At 36.8% G+C, this 20,516-nt stretch overlaps 2 protein-coding genes across 5 annotated transcripts in view; one reads left to right on the top strand and one right to left on the bottom strand.

Annotated features, from left to right (window-relative positions):
- Positions 1–20,516, top strand: part of LOC106874422 (RPA-interacting protein A) — a 57,773-nt gene that overhangs the window by 33,301 nt on the left and 3,956 nt on the right. For 2 of the 4 annotated variants that reach the window (XM_014922148.2, XM_014922149.2), the window contains exons 2-6: positions 7,606–7,708; positions 8,973–9,164; positions 14,798–14,867; positions 17,874–17,994; positions 20,371–20,434. In XM_014922148.2, coding sequence (XP_014777634.1) covers positions 7,607–7,708; positions 8,973–9,164; positions 14,798–14,867; positions 17,874–17,994; positions 20,371–20,434 — 549 coding nt within the window. In that variant the 5' untranslated portion in view covers position 7,606. Of the gene's footprint in view, positions 1–1,154; positions 1,490–5,339; positions 5,699–7,605; positions 7,709–8,972; positions 9,165–14,797; positions 14,868–17,873; positions 17,995–20,370; positions 20,435–20,516 lie in introns of those variants that run through there. The other 2 variants (XM_014922150.2, XM_014922151.2) reach the window with 2 other exon arrangements.
- LOC106874423 (DPH4 homolog) lies at positions 1,076–2,703 on the bottom strand. Its single transcript, XM_014922152.2, has one exon. It carries the CDS (start codon positions 2,598–2,600, stop codon positions 2,178–2,180), a length of 423 nt encoding a protein of 140 aa, XP_014777638.1. The 5' UTR covers positions 2,601–2,703; the 3' UTR covers positions 1,076–2,177.

The raw sequence follows: 20,516 nt of genomic DNA on the forward strand, positions 1-20,516 counted from the left end.
CCAATTAAAATTTTTGATCTTGTTTAATTTAAAGACATCGTAGCAAATTGACGAACATATGCAAATCGAAATTAAATACAGACAAAAACATTAAAGGGAAAAGAATTTGCATTTTACTTGTGTTTGCCCTAAATAGTCGTAAATAATAATATAATGTAAATTAAATATATACACCATTTTATAAGAAACAAACATTAATATTTAATAATTAATGTTATAAAGTTTAATAAGGGGCTCAAATTTTACCCTCCCCCAATTTTAAATTTTTAACTTTGTCATTCATTTATTTATTTGTCTGTCTATCTATTTATCCCTATCTGTTTATTCATAAAATATATTTGTCAACTAAATGTGACGGTCCTATAGAAAACGGTGTTACTGTTGTTTTTAGCCCCAGGAAGACATATCTATCTATCTCTTTATACACTTATCTATATGCTTATTGAATTTAAAAGTTTCAAAACGTAGTTTCTTGCATATCCGAAATCTCCATCATCTAAAACATAGGGGGAAAAAATTTTGAAAAAGTTCAAAATTTTAAATAAGATGGGGTTAATTTCCTTTTTTTTGTTTTTGCATATTCGTAATCTCCGACATCTAAAACTTTTCAAAAAATGCATTTCTCAAGGAGAGGTGCGAAACTACATTTGCCCCTTACAAAGAATAAGTCCTGGGGTCAATTTGTTCGACTAAAGGTAATGCTCCAGTATGGCCGCAATCAAATGACAAACAAAAGTGTGTGTGTATAACACATTTGTGTATTGATTTCTATTTATCGTGCTTCTATCAAATTTCTGTGTGTGATGTAGTGTTCTTTCATTGACTTTAGTTTCGTATACCCGTACAAAACATTGATACAATATTTGGTTAATGTTTACTTTAGGTGTAAAAAAAATGTTGGCCGGGTGTTAAAGTAAACATTAACCCAATGGGTTAATGATTGGGTTATTCAACTTGAGTTTGTTCATCTGTCAGTAAAAAAAAAAAAAGGCGATCTTTCGTTGGAAACAGCCAAAAAGAAAAAAAAAACAAATATTACAAGTGAATATTTATGAAAATAAAAAGAATAACAATATTTAAATTAATAAATATATCAGTTTATCCAAAATATTACCTTTTTTTCTGCAGTATTCTTTTTTTTTTACAAAATATAAATATTTCACAAATTGACAAAGAACGATATTATGAAATAACATTTCCTTGAAGCATAGAGCAAATTTAAACCAATACCGAAGATAACTTAGGTTAAGGACTCGTTGGTGTTTAACCCCAGGTCAGCCCTGGCTCAGTAGACCTATGATCAAAGGTGGGCTAGTTGTGACTCATTTTTTACTTTCTGACATAGCGTATCTGAAAGTTTATCATTCATCCCATCTGGTGTTAAAATTTAGTTGGTGGCACCACCACCTGATTAGAAAAGGTTAAATTTTTAAAGAAAATTTTCTCAATAAATTTGTGGAATTGTCAGTGGAGCCATATCATGTCACAGGTGGGTAGCTTTCCAAGAACTTGTATTGTGTGACGAAAATGTTGACACCAAATAATGTTTACCCGTTATGTGTTTGTAAATGTTTACTTTGTGTCTTTTATACTGTAACTCTTGAAAAAAAAAACGTAGTTAATTTAAAGAGATTCTAATGCGGTTTTGTATTCAAACAAAGCTGGGCTGACTGAAACACGGAATTTATTTTCAGTACAAAGACGTGATGAGGAGCGAATCTTCTGGCATTTAAGGAGTCTTTCACATTCGTAAATCGGCCGGAACGTATTAAGAATATGCAAGTTCCTGAGTGTGAAATCTATTGTTTGCGTCTTTAGTGCCAAGTCAGGCCAAATGAAAGAGATTGTAGTGACGCTCTCATCCTGTTACAAGATTCTAACCGTAATTTTCCTTCGGGTATAAAACATTTCGTTGTTACTGTTTTTACCTGATCGAGGAGCCCTATCATCAAAAGTGTTTTACTAGCGATCACCCTGTCCTGTATATCTCGGACTACTTTCCTCGTTTTTTTTTTTTTGAGAGGGTAGGATGTAATTCGAAGAAATTTGGCTGCTATTTCTAACAGGTAGTGCGAAACTGCGAATGATTTTAAATAACCATCATGATTATCCCCGATTATTATTATTTCAATAATAATAATTATTAAATCAAATCAGTAGGTACAGCAAAAGATATGTCAGGATTCTGGGTAGTTTACAGTCACACATAGAGAGCATGTGTCACAGCAAACGATGTCAAGATGAAGTGTGAGATCATTCGGCTCTAGAATATAATGTCCTCCACATCGACACGGGTAGGAGAAGAATTCTGGTTCAATACTATCTGGAACAAATTCAGCAAAGTCTATATTGTCTTGCACAGGCCAATCCTGAGTCAGACCTCTTTCTCGCCATCGTAAATCGAAGTGACTTCTTAGAGTGGGGTCGCTGAGAATTTTCCAGGCTTGGTTAATTTTTATGAACATCTCATGATTTTCAGGAGTATTCGATATAGTGTTCTTGTCTGGATGATATTTTAAAGCAAGATTTTGATACGCTTTCTTTAACCGTTCGTGTGACGCTGACTGATCGCATCCAAGAATATCGTACAAGTTTTCCATAGCTTACGAAATATAGAAAATATTATGGTCCAATATCTTTACAAGTCAACTTATGAAGCGACACCGGTTTGTGCAAGGGACATAACTAAGAAAAACCCAAGGAAATTTGGTGTCGTCTTCATTATTTTATATATATATATATATATATATATACTATGTCTTATCTGGCATCCAGAATACTATGTTATATTATTCAATATATTAGGCAATCTTTGAATATAAGTAGACGGTGTCATTCACCCGCACAACGTTCCATCATGATAGGTAAAGAATCTAAGCTGAAAAAGGGAGTGAATGAGGTCGTCTACTAACACGGAATGATTGCCGCAAAGATTCAATACGACTCCATAACAAATCTTACCTTTTACTTCTTTCAGCCATTTCACTGCGGCCATGCTGAGACAGTGCCTTAAAGGGTTTCAGTCGAACAAATCGACTCCTGGACTTTTTAAAGCCTACTTCTTATTTTATCGTCTTATGTCGAACAGCTAGGTTACGAGGATATAAACATACCAGCAAGCGGTGGTGGGAGACTAACATATAGACACATACTTTGATATATACATATATACAATGAACTTCTTTCAGTTTCCATCTACCAAATCTACTCACAAGACTTTGGTCGGCCTGGGGCTATAGTAGAAGGCACTTGCCTAAGTTTCTATGCAGTGGGAGGGAACCCGGAACCATATGGTTGGGAAGCAAGTTTCTTACCCCATAGTCACGCCTGCACTTATCTTGGTTGCGTCTTTTTAGTAGGGAGAAATATGTTATGGCTTCAAAATCCGTTATCAGTTTAACCTTAATGTTTAGAAGTACAATCCAGGAAGACTAAATATTAAACTAAGTCAGACTATATTCCATCCACTAGCCTTAAACTAAATAGACAGGTATAGTTTCTGTGAGAGATAGATACATTAAGGGTTGCTGAGATAGAAGTTAAAACTACAAAGAATTTAATTGGAAGCCCAAGAGTATTGTTAATAATATGGTTGATTACTTCTACCTAAAGTGAAATCAGAATTATTATCTAGGTAAATCAACTTTTATCTTTTAGATTGAATATTCCATATGGGAAATGTTTACACATAAAGGAGAATAACAGGTTGGAGAAGTTCAGAGTAAGTCGAAGGCGGTAGAAACTAAGAAGTTAAGTATATCTGGGGGAATATAGGGATTACAAGGAAAATCGGAGTGGGGTTAGAAATTGCTCATAGAATATAAAGGTAAACTAGTTAATCCACTAATACTGTCAATGAGAACTCTTAGTATTGCCAACTCAATTAAAAACATTTCCTAGGGAAATTTCTGTGGTAATGCGAGTATTTCAAGGCTAATTCTTGTTTATTGTTTTATAATTGGTATTCAAATGTGAAAAGATGGAATATTTCTTCCAGATATAAATTGCATTTCTTTTTAATTTATTTCTTGTTGACCTAAATACCAAATTATTTGCATTCTTATTTATTTATTCAATCTTCATTGAGGTCGTCTTAAGTTAAAATATGAAACTGACTTTTGTTAGAATTGAATCACTATCAAAACTAGAGAGGAAATTTCAGGTATTGAAGCAAGGTCTTGAATTAAAGGGCATTAGGCTTAACGGAACAAAAACCAAAGTATTGATAAGAAGAAAAACAGACAAATTGCAGGTACCTTTAGGGAGATGTCTCTGCTCAATATGTAGAAAAGGTGTTGGGAGAAACTGCATACAGTGTACTCAGTGCAAGCTATGGACACATAAGAGATGCAGTGGTGTCTCTGGATAACTATCAGAGAAGGTAGTCTTTACATGTGGCAGATGTACAGGTACATTAAACATCAGGAATGTACAAAAAATAGACACCCTCGTATGCTAGAGGGGATCCCTAGAAGTAGGTGACCAAGTTAGTAGTGGGGGTGGTTGTTCCAAAAGCATAGCTGCTAGTGCTAGAATAAGAAAATGCTGGGCAAAGTTTAGAGAGCTACTACCTTGCTGGTTTGGTCATGTGATGTGGATGGATGAGGATAGTTACATAAAGAAGTGCTGATCACTTAAATTGGAATAGGGAGATTCAGGAAGACGTGGGACAAAGTATTGAAGGCCAATCTCAAAACACTGAACCTTACAAAGGAGATAACAAAGAATTGAGATATGTAGCTCATTGCTGTACTCAAGAAGGCTCACCCATCACAACAGAATTGAGATCCTAAAACCAAGGTGCCATGTAAAAACATTGGTGTGGGTGTTTGTGCCATGTAAAAAGCACTGGTGATAATGCCATGTAAAAAGCACCCAGTACATTCTATAGAGTGGTTGGCGTTAGGAAGGGCATCCAGCCATAGAAACCATGCTAAAACAGATTATGGCACCTGCTGTGGCCCCTGGTCTTGCCAGTTCCTGTCAAGCCAACAGGAAAATAAAAATTTATTAACAACTCTCCAAATATTATACAGGCTTGATTACTTTTAATATGCACAATATGTTGCAGTGAATAATTCATTTATTATACTACATTATGTCACTTTCCCCAATAAATGCTCTACCTAATTTCACAAATACTGTACATGTATTTGTATTTGAAACTATCAAACCATATGCATATTTGCATATGAGTACATGATCTTACAAATAGGTTACATGCATTTTCTAAAAGTTTTCAATGTACAGTAGTTTAGTTTATGAAAAAAAGCTGTGCATTTACAACATACCTGACACATTCCATGCAAAAGCTATAAATGTATATAATAAGTATTATTATTCACATTAACTGCAAAAGTTGCTGAAAGACAATATTTCACGAGGAGACACCAGCACACCTTGGTCTCCTGAATTTTGCATCAGTAATTTCAAATCATTTGTTTTTTGTTCTGCTTATCACCATCATCATCGTTTAACATCCATTGTCCACCTTAGGAATGAGAACCCAGGTTCGAAATTTCCTCAAGACACCTGATGAAGGCTGGAGGGTATATCAGCCAAAACGTGTTAACAACAAACAAGATGAGGACAAATATCCATCAAGTGTAAATAATGTACATAATTCCTCATCTCTTAAATATAGAACTGGAGGAAGTGAAGGTCTCTATTGTTCTGCATTTGTGTGTTCAAATCACAGGTACAGTCAAAATGCTTAACATAGTGAAACAATGTCATGAAGATTTATATATTTATGCATTAGAAGCTATATGGATAGTTAGTTAAATTATTGTGAAATAAACTTAGTTAGCAAATAGCTGTGGATGTTATACTTTTATCTCTTACATATTCCAAACCAAAGGTTGACATTATTCCATTTTTTTGTGTGATATTTGGTTTAAACACTTATCAGTATTATGAGATTAGACAGACAGAGAAGGGAATACAGATATGATAGTTAATTAGCTAGCTAGTTAGATAGATAGGTATATAGGTGAGTCAACAAGTATGTAGATAGAGAGATACATTAATAGATATACATGGAGAACAGAACTGAAATGAAAATAATCTCAATTGGTAAATAACTCCCTCAGAATAGGAGCTGATGTCTGCATGGATTTGAGTTATTGTGACAAGCTCCTTGACTCTACAGGCCTCTACGGTCTTCCTTACTGCCTGAATGCTGGTCGCTTCGCGTGTCATATGGAGTTAAACCTTAATACTCAAGAGGAGCTTGGCCTGGGAAAACATCCCCTCCATCTTAGAACCATCTGGGTTGTCCAGATGTGATGGGAAAAGACCTAACAGCCTCACCCTGTGCCCCTGGTCGAGAGGCAGATGCCTTGTCTGGGATGTCACAGTTAGCAACTCCTTTGCTTCTTTTCACATCCTGGATGCTGCGGCCAGAGTAAGATCCACAGCTTCTGCGGCCAAGTGGAACAAAATCCCGAAGTACCGCGATCTGTTGGCCAACTACATTTTCCATCCTGTGGTGTTTGAGACGTTTGGTGGGTCGGACCACTGATGCGAGATTCCTGTTTTCACTGGCAGCTCACCTAGCAGAGGTAACTGGTGAAGTTCATGAGGGCGCTTGGTTGTTCTAGTGCATCAGCCTTGCCATCACCTGCGGCAACGCTGCAAGTGTGCCTCAATAGTCATTAGAGAGGTTACCCAGTGCCCCAAAATTTTCAACCTAAGGTGGTGGTTTTTTTCTTATTTTTCTTCTTCTCACTCTTATGTATATATTTAAGTGTAATATAATAAAAACAATTTAATTGAAAAAAAAACTTTGACTGAGCCTTGTTGGTGCCTGGACATGGAAAAAAAAAAACTTACGATTTTGTTTTTATACAATATATACAAATGAAATTTTTATTTCCTTAAACTATAAAGCATATCATGTCTGTCAAATATATTAAAAGAAAGAAAATAAGCAATACTTTCTAAGTTCATTTCGAATATTTGAAAGTACACTTTTTGATTAAATGTCAAAATTTCAAAAGAATTTTTTAAATCCTTTGCTTGTGTTTAATAAAATCAGGGTTTTCAAATAGGCTGATTTACACTGTGCAATTTTCACAATAAACCTACTAGGAATGAACTTTTGAAATTCAAAGTCAAAACAAACAAACAAATAAATAAAAAGTACATAAAAATTAAAATAATTATTATCTCCCCTGTTTCGGAATTATTTTAGTCTTTGACGGCAGATGGCGGGCGAGTTCAATGTTTTGACAAGAAAACTTTGTTGTCTTCCGTCGTCCTCATCTTGCCAAGTTTTTATTTTTCTCTTTCTTATCTGTTGCTCCCTTTGTCTCTTATGCTGCTTCTATAGCATTACGCATTGGTTAGAAGTTTGCACCAGCCTCTAAGACAATGTGAACACAGCTTTTATATTTATACTTCTTTTGAAAAAGCTCTAACCGGTTTTAACACGCTGTGGTTTGTTGTGTATATATTTATATATTCGTATATAAATATAAAAATTCCGTCGTTACTCTCTGCGATCGTCGCTTACTTTGTCTTGTCTGTAGTGTTGTGCCATCTTTTTCATTTTGTCAAAAGATATTTGTCATTGTTCCGTTTCTCTATTTCTGGTGGTGCTAGAATGGCAAACGCGGCATCACCTCTGAGGACCGAAGATCGCAAACTCCAACGTCAGGCCATGTATAAAGTTTCTATGCCCCCTTGGAAAGAAACCTATCGCAAAGTAAGCAAATCTGCATTTTTCTTTCTCTCCTTCCAATGTATACACATTCATTTGATAAGACTTCTAAACATTTCTCTCTCTCTTCGGCGAAATGTCCTGCCCAAACAACATCGTAGTCGGCCCTTTTCCCTTCCCTTACGGCACACCAATTTAATTCTCCTTTGCCTCTGTTTATAATCTGCATTTCTTTATCTATTTCTCTCTTTCTGTCTCTTAAATAAATCCTATTTCTTTTTCTTGCCCTCCTCAATCTTTTTATTACCATTCTACTTACATCAAAGGATGCTTTCTTTATAAAAACATTAAACCGAACTCTGTACTCGACTAGTACCTCTCTTCCAACACCGACTAGATGAAAAAGCAAATTTTTTTATTTCGAACGGGATTTGAACTCAGAACGTAAAATGCCTATAAACGGCCAACAGTAATAAATACCTCAAAAGAATTTGTCCGACGCTCTAACGGTTTTGTTAACCCACATGTCTGCAGCTTGCTAACTATTGTTATAAGATATTTTATTCATTTATTTATAAATTTCTTCCATTGAGATTTTTTTAAAAATGATAATATAATTCGTACCACACAGTTATTATTTATTCCAAAGACGGCCTTCAATGAGCAAATCAAAAGAATTCCAGTCTGTGATTATTCCCGTCTCTTTTTTTCCTTTTTCTTTTATCGCCGAGGTAGACTAAATTATCCAAGGTTATCCTTTCTTTTTTGAGAAAGGTAGAGTATGCTTTAAAAGGAATTTGGTGGCGGAGTTTCGGGTCAGGACGCTCACGTAAGTAGTTGTAACATATGCTAGAAACAACAGCTAAATCTCCCTGAGTCGCACCTTTTCTGAAAATATTTTCTAAAATTTGTCCTTTTTTTAAAACCGATAAATTAAGTACCAGTCGAACACTGGGGTCGATGCAATCGACACATCCCCTCTACCAAAATGGCTACCCTTGTGGCAAAATTGAAACCGTTATTATTATTGTTTTTTAGGCAGCAAGCTAACAGAAGCGTTAGCATGCTGGACAAAATGCTTAGTGCATTTCATCCTCTTTATTTTCTGAGCTCAAATTCTGCCAAGGTTTATTTTGTCTTTCATCCTTTTGGGGTCGATAAAATAAGTACCAGTTGAGTACTGGAGTGAATGTAATTAACTAGCCCCGTCCCCTAAAACTTCAGGCCTTGTATTTATAACAGAAATGATTATTATTATTATTATTATTATCATTATCATTATTATTATTATTGATTGATTGATTCACAGAAATGTTTCGAGCGTCTGAGGTTGAGCCGAGCTAAGCTACTTGATCGATTCCGTCAGATGAAAGATGAGCCAGAGGGCGAGACAGATGTGGAACTTATCAAGGACATTATGAACAAGGAATGGTTGAGCCTCTGGGATGACGAAGCTGAACTGGAACGAGAGGCTAACATTCCTCTTGATATTTCATTCATTGTAAGTAAGATCTGATATTCTATTCCATCGAATCCACCTTTCAGTCAGGAAGTGGCAGTCATTCAATTAAATGAAAGTATATGTTAGTTGAAGGTCATTTCAGTAAATCAGTGTCTACTGTGAGTCAGGGTGGGATCATTTGGATCAGTGTTCAATCCCAGCATGTGGTAATCTTTTGATCTTTTGTTCTAAGGTCCAAGAGTGTTATTAGAGATGGATTAGTAAAAATGATAGAGTAGTTGATTGCTATCTTTGCCTGATTCCAGTCAAATCTTGTCAGAGTCAATAAAATAATTGACACTACTTTACACCCCTGCCTCAAATTCAAGGCTATATGTCTATGTTAGAAAATATAGACATAACCAGGTTCAGTCCCTCTGCTTGGCACCTTGAGCAAAGATCTTCTACTATAGCCTCATGCTGACCAAAGTCTTATGAGTGGATTTAGTAGACAGAAACTGAAAGAAACCAGTTGCATATATGTGTGTGTGTGTGTGTACACGTACGTATGTCTGTGGATTTGCTTGTCCCTTTGCCTTGACATCAAGTGATACTTGTAAGCAAGCATCACCATCATGCAACTAGTGTCTTTTATTTCCAGTCTTCTTGAGATATCACCTTACTTGGAAATGGATGAGTGCATCCAGCTGTAGAAAATCCACCTCAACAACAAATTCCATCCAACCCAAGCAAATAATAGAAAAGTGATCGTTAAAATGACAGTGGTTTAGCAAAACTGCTGGAGTGGCTGTCTGTTGTAATCTGTAACTTTAAGGACTCAATATCTTACCATGATTGTATTTCACACTTCAGAAATTGTTAATCAACAAAGTAATTTCTTCTATTTTTAAAAGTAGTGAGCATACATATACATAGTAAGTGCTCTTGTGACTATCATAATGTCCAGGTTCCATCCTGGCATGGATTTGTCCAAGGACTGCATTGAGTTCTAATATCTGCTTTGGTATGGTTTTTATGGCTTGATGCTCTTCCTGATACCAGCCACTTTACAGCATGGACTGGGTCTTTTTTTTTTTTTTTTTTTTTTTTTTTTTCTTTTTTCACCATCTGCACTGTTGAGGTCACCATGCAGAGTTCGCAACAAGACTATGAGTCCTGGAGTAGGTGGGGGGAGTCATCTTCATGCCAGGGTAGGAGGGGATTACTAGATGGGGAGCAGGTTCTTGTAGAGGGATCTGTATGGCTACTCACTGTTAGTATGAAAAAAAGAAAGAAAAAAGAGAAAATGATCACTAAAAGCTGCAAGACAGAGAAGGTGCCCAGGTGGCCCCACATGGCACAAGCTGGGTTGAAGTGGGTGGATGGTTTGTAAGATTGTCTGGGAAGATGAATGATGGCGTGGCATACTGCCAAGATGGGTAGGGTTGAAGAAAGGATGAGAGAAGAGTTATGAGCTGGGGATGATAGAGGGATGCAGAATAGTGGGGGGTGGGAGCATATAGCAGGAGTAGTAAAGATGGCATAGTTGCTGGTGGTGGGAGGATGGAAGAAGTAGACAGTGCCTGGGGTGGGGGAGTCACTGTAACAAGTACAAGAACTCAGTCATGCTGGGGAGGGTGAGTCTTTTTGAGAACCTCATATCAACAAAGATCCTGGTCCTTAGGTCAGCTTTCACTGCTCCATCCCATGTCTTCCTGAGTCTTCCTCTTCTACAGGTTCCAGCCACATTCAGTTGATTCTCAAGTCATGGAGGTCATTAAATCAATTGCTCTGTTTCACAAATTTGTAACCTGGTGTCAAATATTAGAATTTGTCATCATCATCATTATTATTATTATTATCTTATAATAATTCTGCTTGTTCCTCTATTACTTAGCCTATCTGTAACGCTTCCACATGATTAATTGAAATGGGGAGGAGTGGTGGTGGTGGTGGTGGTGAGTGATATGTGTAATTTTTTTAACCAAGCTTTTTTTCGTCCATTACTTAGCCTGTCTGTAAAGCTTTTACATGATTAGTTGAAGGGAAAGGTGAAGAGCGAAAGAAAAAGAGAGAGAAGAAAAGAGGATAAGGGGAAGAGGGAGAGTGCTGTGTATTAAGTCTCTAAAATTGTGCATAAAGTTTATAAAGTATATATATATATATATATATATATAGTGCATTAAATAATCAGTGTATTCCAATTCCTTCATTTTTCAATGATTAGCAAATGACCAACTTTCTTTTGATACAGACATAACACAGGCTACGTTTCAGGTTTTGGGATAAAATTTTCAGAAATAACTTAATAAGTTTTTACCGTTAATTCCGTGAAATATTCATGGGTCCTGCTAGTTGTTATTATTATGGCAGAATTGTTAGCATGCTGGACATAATGCTTAGTGGCATTTCGTCCATCTTTATGTTCTGTGTTCAAATTCTACCAGGATCAGTAAAATAAGTACCACTGGGGTCAATGTTATCAACTTTTCCCCTTTCACAAAATTCCAGGCCTTTTGCCTATAGTAGAAAGTATTATTATTATTATTATTATGGTGGTGAGCTGGCAGAATTGTTAGTACGCTTAATGGCATTTCATCTCTTTTTACATTCTGAGATCAAATACCCCTGAGGTCAACTTGTATTTCATCTTTTCAGGGTCAGTGAAATAAGTACCAGTCAAGCCCTGGGGTCAATGTAATCCACTAGTCCCCCTTCCCTACAAATATCAGCTCTTGTGTCTATAGAGAAAGGATTATTATTAGGGTGACGAATTGGCAGAATTGCATTGTTTCTTTACATTCTGAGTTCAAATCCTATCAAGGTCTACTTTGCCCTTCATCCTTTTGGGTTGATAAAAGAAAAGCACCAGGGAAGTACTGGGGTCAGTGCAATCAACGAACTGTCTTCTCCAAGTTTCAGGTCTTTTGTATTTTTTAGAAGCAATTATTATTGATATTGTTGTAAAGATAAGTGAGCTGGTAGAATGGTTAGCAAGCTGGGAAAAATGCTTAGTGGCGTTTCATCTGTCTTTACGTTCTGAGTTCAAATGCTGCTGAGGTCAATTTTACCTGTCATCCTTTCAGGGGTTGATGAAATATGTGGCAGTTGAGCACTGGGGTTGATGTAATTGACTTATCCCCTCCCCTGAAATTGCTGGCCTTGTGTCAAAATTTGAAGTCATTATTATTGTTGTAAAGGCAGAATTGTTAGCATGCTGGACAAAGTGCTTAGCATTTCTTTCTGGTTTAAGTCCTGTGTTCAAATGCTGCCGAGGTTGACTTTTCCTTCCATCCTTTCTGGGGTCGATGAAGTAAGTACCAGTTGAGCACTGGGGTCAATGTAATTGATTAGCTCCTACACTGACAAAAAACCTCTCAGGCCTTGTACCTATTATAGAAAGAACTTATTATTCTAAGGAATAATGGATTGGCAGAATTGTTAGAACAGCAGGAAAAAATTACTTTGCAGTGTTTGTCCTGGCTCTTTACAGTCTGAGTTCAAATCAAGGTCAACTTTGTCTTTCTTTCATCCTCGTGGGATTGATAAACTAAAGTACCACTCAAGTACTGAGGTATGAACTAACCCCTCCCCTCAAAATTGCAGATTTATGCCTAAATTAGAAACTATTATTAGAAGGTGGTGGAATGGTATAACTGCTAAAGTGTTATTTATTCTGGCTCTTTACATTCTGAGTTCAAATCTTGTTAAAGTCAGCTTTGCCTTCCATCCCTGCTGGGGTTGATAAAATGAAGTACCAATCATATACTGGAGTTGATAGTGCCAACTAAACCTCTCCCCTTAAAATTACCATCTTTAATGGCATATAAGACACTATTTTCCCCTTCAAAATATCTCGAAAAATCACCCTGGGTGTTGTATATGAAGTTGGACTTGTATTGCATGTTTTAACACGCTAAAAAATTTTTCAGGAATATGTGCTGCTGAAATTAGGGTTCATCTAACATAGCCATGTGTCTTTTATGCCATCAGATACAGCATCGACCTTGTGCCTAAATTATAGATTATTGTTATTTCATCAGATTTTTGGTGTTTCCACAATACGATGTAATGACAAAAAATAAGAGATAAATGCTATTGTCTGACCTACTTGTAGTTGAATAAGTAATAAATCAATACGTTGTTACACACAGCATACAATGTAATTTATAACATAATGTTTCATCATTCATAGAGCTGCTGTTATTTGGTTAGTCATTAACGAACCCAACAACTGGCAAATTGGCCCAAATCATTAGAGCATTGGACAGAATGCATCACAGTATTTATTTTGATCTCTGCATTCTATGTTCAAATCCCATTCAATTCAACTTTACCTTTCATGCTCTCAAAGCTGATAAAAATATTTCCCCCAAAACACCAATTTAAGGCAGAATTGTACAAATGTCAGACAGATTCTGAGCAGTATTTGTTCTGGCTTTTTGCTTTCTGAGTTCAAATCCTGCCATTGTCTATTTGGGTAGTAGACTTAATCTGCTGTTTGGTTTAACACCATCAACTGACTCCTTGGGTACCTTTATTGGAGTCCATTCTGTTGCTAGCATTTGGGCCAGGTTTCTGGTTTGAGGATATCCCCCTCCCTCTCACCAGTCTCAGAAGCCATGTAATAGATCATGGGCACTTCCTTCTTGAAATCTGACCAAAAGATTAAAAGAAAAAAAATCATCTTCAGCTTATATTCCCACTGCAACATCCACTTTTGCAGTAAATAAATCTTAATATTCATGCTGATCGAGGTCACAAACTAGCAGAAACATTAGCACAAAGCGAAATGCTTAGCAGTATTTTGTCCATCTTTACATTCTAAGTTCAGATTCCACTGGGGTCAACTTTGCCTTTCATCCTTTTAAAAAAGTCAATAAAATAAGGAGCAGTCAAGTACTAGGCTCAATGTAATCAACTAAGCCCCTTCCCTGAACCTGTTGGTCTTGTGCCAAAATCTGAAACCAATATTCATGCTTATCTAAAGAAAAGCTTCTTACAAACCACTTTTGCTATTTATTATCTGCATTGAGAGATCACAGCTCTGGTATTATGGATATGTGATTAGAATTGCAAGATGGATTCTTCAAGCTGAGTCAACCAAGAGAAGACCTAGGGGTAGACCAAGAATGAGTTGTTTGGATAATATCCATAGCCTCAATTAGACACACTCAGAAATCCAGCTGTAATGACCTTTGCTTCTGATAGACTCTATTGTGGAGGTGCCCAAGAACTCTACACCCATGATCCTCCCAAGAATAGTGGACAGAGGAAATAAATGGATGGATTTGTTTCTTTATGCCACTCATAAATCAAAATATCCTGCTTGGCAGTGTGATATGTGAAAATCAGTGGAATTAACGTCTCTGAAACGCTATCGGTCAACATACAGATTGATTGGTCGAGGACAGTCATATAGTGAGGCAAGGGAACCTTTGGCCATTTGTCCACTACATTCATGTGTTAAGGTCATGTGATATCTGTTTTAGCCCTTTGTTGTGACCATGAGTTAGATTAAACAAGTAACAAACACTCCCTCCACACACATACACATACATACTTAATGACATTGGGAATGAATTCTTTCTAGAACAAAAACAGTAAACTTATAACATCAGTTTTTTATACAGAGGACTGCGATAGAAGTGGAATTTTTTCCTTTTGTGTTCCTAAATTTGTCTATTTTTCAGCCTGAAGACGAAAATGTTGAAAGAATTCTTGAAATATTTGAAGAAATTGAGGCAGAATTGAAAGAAGAAGGTTGTTAATTCTTCCTATTACTAGTGTATCTTTGAAAATGATTTCTAACATGGACAAATGTTCTGGGGGTGCAGAGATAAGGGGTAACAGTTTGATTACATCAACTTCAATAGTTGATTGGTAATTTAAAAACAGCAACAATAAATCTTTCTACTATAGGCGCAAGGCCTGAAATTTGGGGGACGGTAGGCTAGTTGATTACATTGACACCCAATACTCAACTGGTACTAATTTTATTGACCCCAAATAGAAGAAAGGCTAAGTCTACCTTGGCAACATTTGAACTCCGAATATAAAGAACCAGAAGAAATGACCTAACTCCTTAGCATTTACACCAACCATGCCCAGCCCAAATATTCTATCTGTTTTTTTGTCCAAACTGGTCAGATCCATCATTATCTTGAAGTTATGAGATAATGCAAGATGGACTCAAAAGAATTTGAATAAATATGTATTAGATTTGACAGAATAATATGAATGCTAAAGAGTTGAGCATTTTGTCTGAAGCAGTAACATTTCTACCAGCTTGATGCATTTAATGGTTTGAAGTTTTGACACCAGGTCAGCAATTTTCAGGGGTGTAGGATAGTCGGTTACAGTATTTGACTGCTATTTTATTTTATTGACCTCGAAAGGATGGATAGTAAAGTTCAGCTCCGTAGGATTTTGACTCAGAATGTAGAGTTCAAAGAAATGCCACTAAATATTTTGTCTGACATGCTAACAATTCTTCCAGCTCGATGTTTTAATAATAGAAATAATGACAGTATTGATGATAATAACTCTTTCTTATTTTGGGTCCAAGGCCAGCATTTTTAATTAAGTAGATTACATTGACCCTGCTACTTGGCTAGTACTTATTTTATCAACCCCGAAAGAATGAAAGGCAAAGTTTACCTTGGTAGGACTCAGAATGTGATGAGCAGGGAGAAATGCTGCTCCTTTTATGTGCTGATGATTCTACCAGCTCACTGCCTTACTAACAATAATTCAACATAGGCATAAAGCCACATTTGTGAGGAGTTAATTGATTAAATATACCCTGAGAGGACAATACACAAAGCTGACTTCAGCAGGATTTGAACTTAGAATAATAAAGAGCTGGAAGAAATGCTACTAAGCATTTTGTCCAGTGTGCTAACTATTTTGTCAGCCCACTGCCTTAATAATGATAGTAATAATGATTTCAAATTCTGGCATAAGGCCAGCAATTTTTAGGAGAGGGGTAAATTGATTACATCAACCCCAACGTCCAACTGGTTTTTATTTCATTGATCCCAAAGGGATGAAAGACAAAATTGACCTTGGTGGGATTTGAATTCAGAACATAAAGAGCCAGAAGAGATACTGCTGTGCATTTTGTCCAGTGCATTATTTATTCCACCAGCTTACCACCTTAATAATAATAATTACAATGATAATCCTTTCTACTCTAGGCACAAGGCCTGAAATTTAGTGGGAAGTGGGCTAGTCGATTACATTGACTCCAGTACTTGACAGGTACTTATTTTGTCAACCCCAAAAGATAAAAGGCAAAGTGGACCTCAGTGGAATTTGAACTCAGAGTGTAATGAGAGATGAAATGCTGCCAAGAATTTTGCTCAGTATGCTAATGATTCTCCCAGTTCACTGCTTTGATAATGATGATGATAATATAACAATAATAATCCTTTCTACTATAGGCACAAGGCCTGAAATTTTGGCGAGGGATTAAGTAGATTACATTGACCCCAGTACTCAACTGGTATTTAATATATCAACCCTGAAAGGATGAAAGGCATAGTTGACTGGCAAAATTTGAACTCAAAACATAAAGATGGACGAAATGTCACTAAGCATTTTGCCCGGAGTGCTAACGATTCTGCTAGCTTGCCGCCATAATGATAATGAAGATAATGATGGACTTTTCCATTGAAGACAATGTATGAGTGTTCAGCTTTTGCTAATTGATCTGTACAAAGGATTTGTTTATAGTGATGTGCTGTACATTAACTCACTCCCTCCATCAAATAGGTGCATGGTGTATCACACATCAGGTGTCGAAGTGATCACAGAGCAACATGCAATGAAGTGTTTTGCTTAAGAGCACAATGCCCCACCTGATCTAGGATATGAAACTATGATCTTGTGATTGTGAGTGCAACACCTTAACTACTAGACCATACATCCTCACATAATATCAAAGCAAATTTTCCCATGGTGGGATTGGAATGTTCTGCTTAGTTTTAACAGCACTACCTGGCTCTCAGGTGGATGCCTGTAGCAGAGTCCAATCTCTTACAAGCATCTGAATTAGGTTTCTAGTCGTTGAAGAAAAACTTTTTCATTTCTTCATTCCGGGCCCTAAAAAGCATCAGGAATGTGACACTTTCTTTCCTGGCTAAGCTCATAATTTTCTTTTTTTAAATTTAAATACGTCAGAAGAGACCAGATACTGTAAAATATCAATAAATCAGGTGAGCTACCATTTTTGCTCGAAAAAACCAATATTTAAAAAAGAAAAAGAAAACTTTTATTTCTATCTTCAATTTTTTTTTCTCTTTTAACCTTTTCTTGTTCAGTCATCTGACTGGTCATGCTGGAGCACCGTGTTGAAGGGTTTTGGTCAAACAAAATCAATCCTAGTACTTACTCTTTTTTAAAGTCTGGCACTCATTCTAGCAACCTCTTGCAAAACTACTAAGTAATAGGGACATAAACAAACCGACACCAGTTGTCAAGTGATACTGGGGAAGGGACAAATACACACACACAAATGTATATGTGTACACATACATACAACTGTTCCTGTCTATCAAATTCACTCATTGGTCAACTTGGGGCTATAGTAGAAAACACTTTATCAAAAGTGCCATGCAATGGGGCTGAATCCCAAAGCATAGGGTTGTAAAGCAAGCTTCTTAACTACACATCCATGCCTGTAAATTATATATTTCTTTCAAATTATCATGAAATGTTCCATTTTATTATTATCTTCTATTTCATTTTATTCTATTTTTCTCCTAGAACAAAAACTCCTCAGAGAACATGACTTATATGAAGAAAGTTATCTGAATGAAGAGAAAGAACTGTGCTCAGCATTAGAGTTGCTCACTGCTGATGAAGTCGTTTGCCCTATTTGTAAAAAGTAAGTTTTGAAACTTGGGGGTTTTTGGGGGATTGGTTTTATCTTCTGTCTTTTACTTGTTTCAGTCATTCATCATCATCATCATCATCGTTTAACGTCTGTTTTCCATGCTAGCATGGGTTGGACGATTTGACTGAGGACTGGCGAACCAGATGGCTGCACCAGGCTCCAATCTGATCTGGCAGAGTTTCTACAGCTGGATGCCCTTCCTAACGCCAACCACTCTGAGAGTGTAGTGAGTGCTTTTATGTGTCACCAGCACAAGGGCCAGTCAGGCGGTACTGGCAACAGTTACACTCAAAATGGTGTTTTTCACATGCCACCTGCACAGGAGCCAGTCCAGCGGCACTGGCAACGACCTCTGCCCACTGGGACAGACAAGGGTTTTATGTCGATTACATTGACTGCAGTGATTAACTGGTACTTATTTAATTAACCCTGAAAGGATGAAAGGCAAAGTTGACCTCGGTGGAATTCGAACTCAAAATGTAATGGCAGACAAAATCCGCTAGGCATTTCGCCCATCCTGCTAACGTTTCTGCCAGCTCGCCACCTAGATTGCAGCCATGCTGTGGCACCACCTTGAGAAATTTTTAGTCAAATGAATCAACCCTAGTATTTATTTTGCTGTTAAGCCTGGTATTTAGCCATTTATTCTGTCAGTCCCTTTTGCAAAACCACTAGGTTATGGGAACATAAACACAACACTGGTTGTCAAGTGATAATGGGGGATAAACACACACACACATATGACGGGCTTCTTTCAGTTTCTGGCTACCAAATCCACTCACAAGGCTTTGGTTGGCCTAAGGCTATAGTGGAAGACACTTGCCTAAGGTGCCATGCAGTGGGACTTAACTGAGAACCATGTGGTTAGGAAGTAAGCTTTTTATCATACAGCCACGCCTTTAGAAATAAAGAAATGTTTTATGGAATCTATTTACGATTTTGTACAACAGTCCATATCTTGCAACCTGGCTGCATGTGATGTCCAATTATCCATTATGTATCATATGGTCGAATGTGATACACCACAGTTTGTTGCCTTTACATGGCTGCATGTGATGTACCTTTGTCCATTACATGGTGCATGGCTACATGTCCATTACATATTACATATCTACATGTGATATAACAGTCCATTACATATTTTATGGCTGTATGTGATAAACATCAGCCTGTCCTATGTTGCATGGCTACATGTGATGTACAACAGTTCATTGCATGTTTCCGATGTACCACTTTTTATTACATTGTACATAGATGTGATGTACCATTCTCCATTACATGTTACATAGTTACATGTGACGTACCACTTCCCATTACATGACACAGCTACATGTGATGTACCATTATCCATTATATGTTTTGCAGTTACATGTGATGTAACAGTCTATTATATGGACATAGCTACATGTGGTCTGCCACTATCCATTACATGTTTCATTGTTCTATGTATGTCTTGTGAACTTGCCATTAAGTATGTTTACCGTTTCCTGTTTTCCCTTTCATATTCTTCTGTGTGTTCCAGTCATATTCATGTTGAGTTACTGTTTCAACAGGTTTTAATCAGTCACATCCACACCTGTGTTGCTTTTTATCGATTATGTGGAATGGCAAAGTTAATATATGCATAAAGGGACATAACCTGTGAGAATACCACAAAGTATTGATCCCTCACCTATATATATATGCATACACACACACACACATTATTATCATCATCATTTTGATGTCCACTTTTTCCAGGCTTGCATGGGTCAGATGGAGACTATTTCAGGAGAGACATGTATTAACTTTAAAGAAGTACAAAACTCTAATTTTCTTCAAAGTAGGATCCTCTGACTTCAATGCAATTGTTGTAAGCATTCCAATCACTTTGTGAAGGCCCCATGGAAGTCCTCCAAACTGAAGATGTTGTAAACATGATAGTTGTAAGGAGCATCACCATTGTAAAAGCAATGTTGTTCTTTTCCAGTCTTCCCTGAAAAACGACTGGCCATTGGAAAAATATTACCTTGCTTGAAATGGGTGAGGGTTGGCAACAGGATGGGCATCTGGCAATAGGAAATCTGGCCTATGCAAGCATTGGAAAAATGGACAGTAAAATGATGATGATATATATATACAACAGACTTCTTTCAGTTTCCATCTACCATTTCCTCACAAGGAATTGGTTAATCCAGAGCTTTAGTAGAAGACACTTTCCCAAGATTCCACATAGTGGCATTGAACTTGAAATCCCATACTTGTGAAATGAACTTCTTAACCACACAACCATGCCTGTTCCTTTGTGATGACATTGTTATGAACACAATTTTTAATGATGTTTTTATAGAAATGTTTCATTGTTTTCTGTTTGTTTTGTATCTGCAGAAATCCTTTGATCGAGAATAAGGGAGTTATTTTCTGTAAATGTGGTCTGCGGATTAACACAGAGGTAAGATTTCTGATCAACTTTTGCACTGTTTGTGTGACTTAGCATGCATCTATCTGTATGTATGCATATATGTATGTATATA

The sequence above is a fragment of the Octopus bimaculoides genome, chromosome 25 (assembly GCF_001194135.2).
Source record: "Octopus bimaculoides isolate UCB-OBI-ISO-001 chromosome 25, ASM119413v2, whole genome shotgun sequence".
Taxonomy (NCBI): domain Eukaryota; kingdom Metazoa; phylum Mollusca; class Cephalopoda; order Octopoda; family Octopodidae; genus Octopus; species Octopus bimaculoides.

What these genes read in the sequence shown, in the direction of transcription:
- LOC106874423 (XM_014922152.2), bottom strand. Translation starts at nt 2,600, where the DNA reads ATGGAAAACTTGTACGATATTCTTGGATGCGATCAGTCAGCGTCACAC.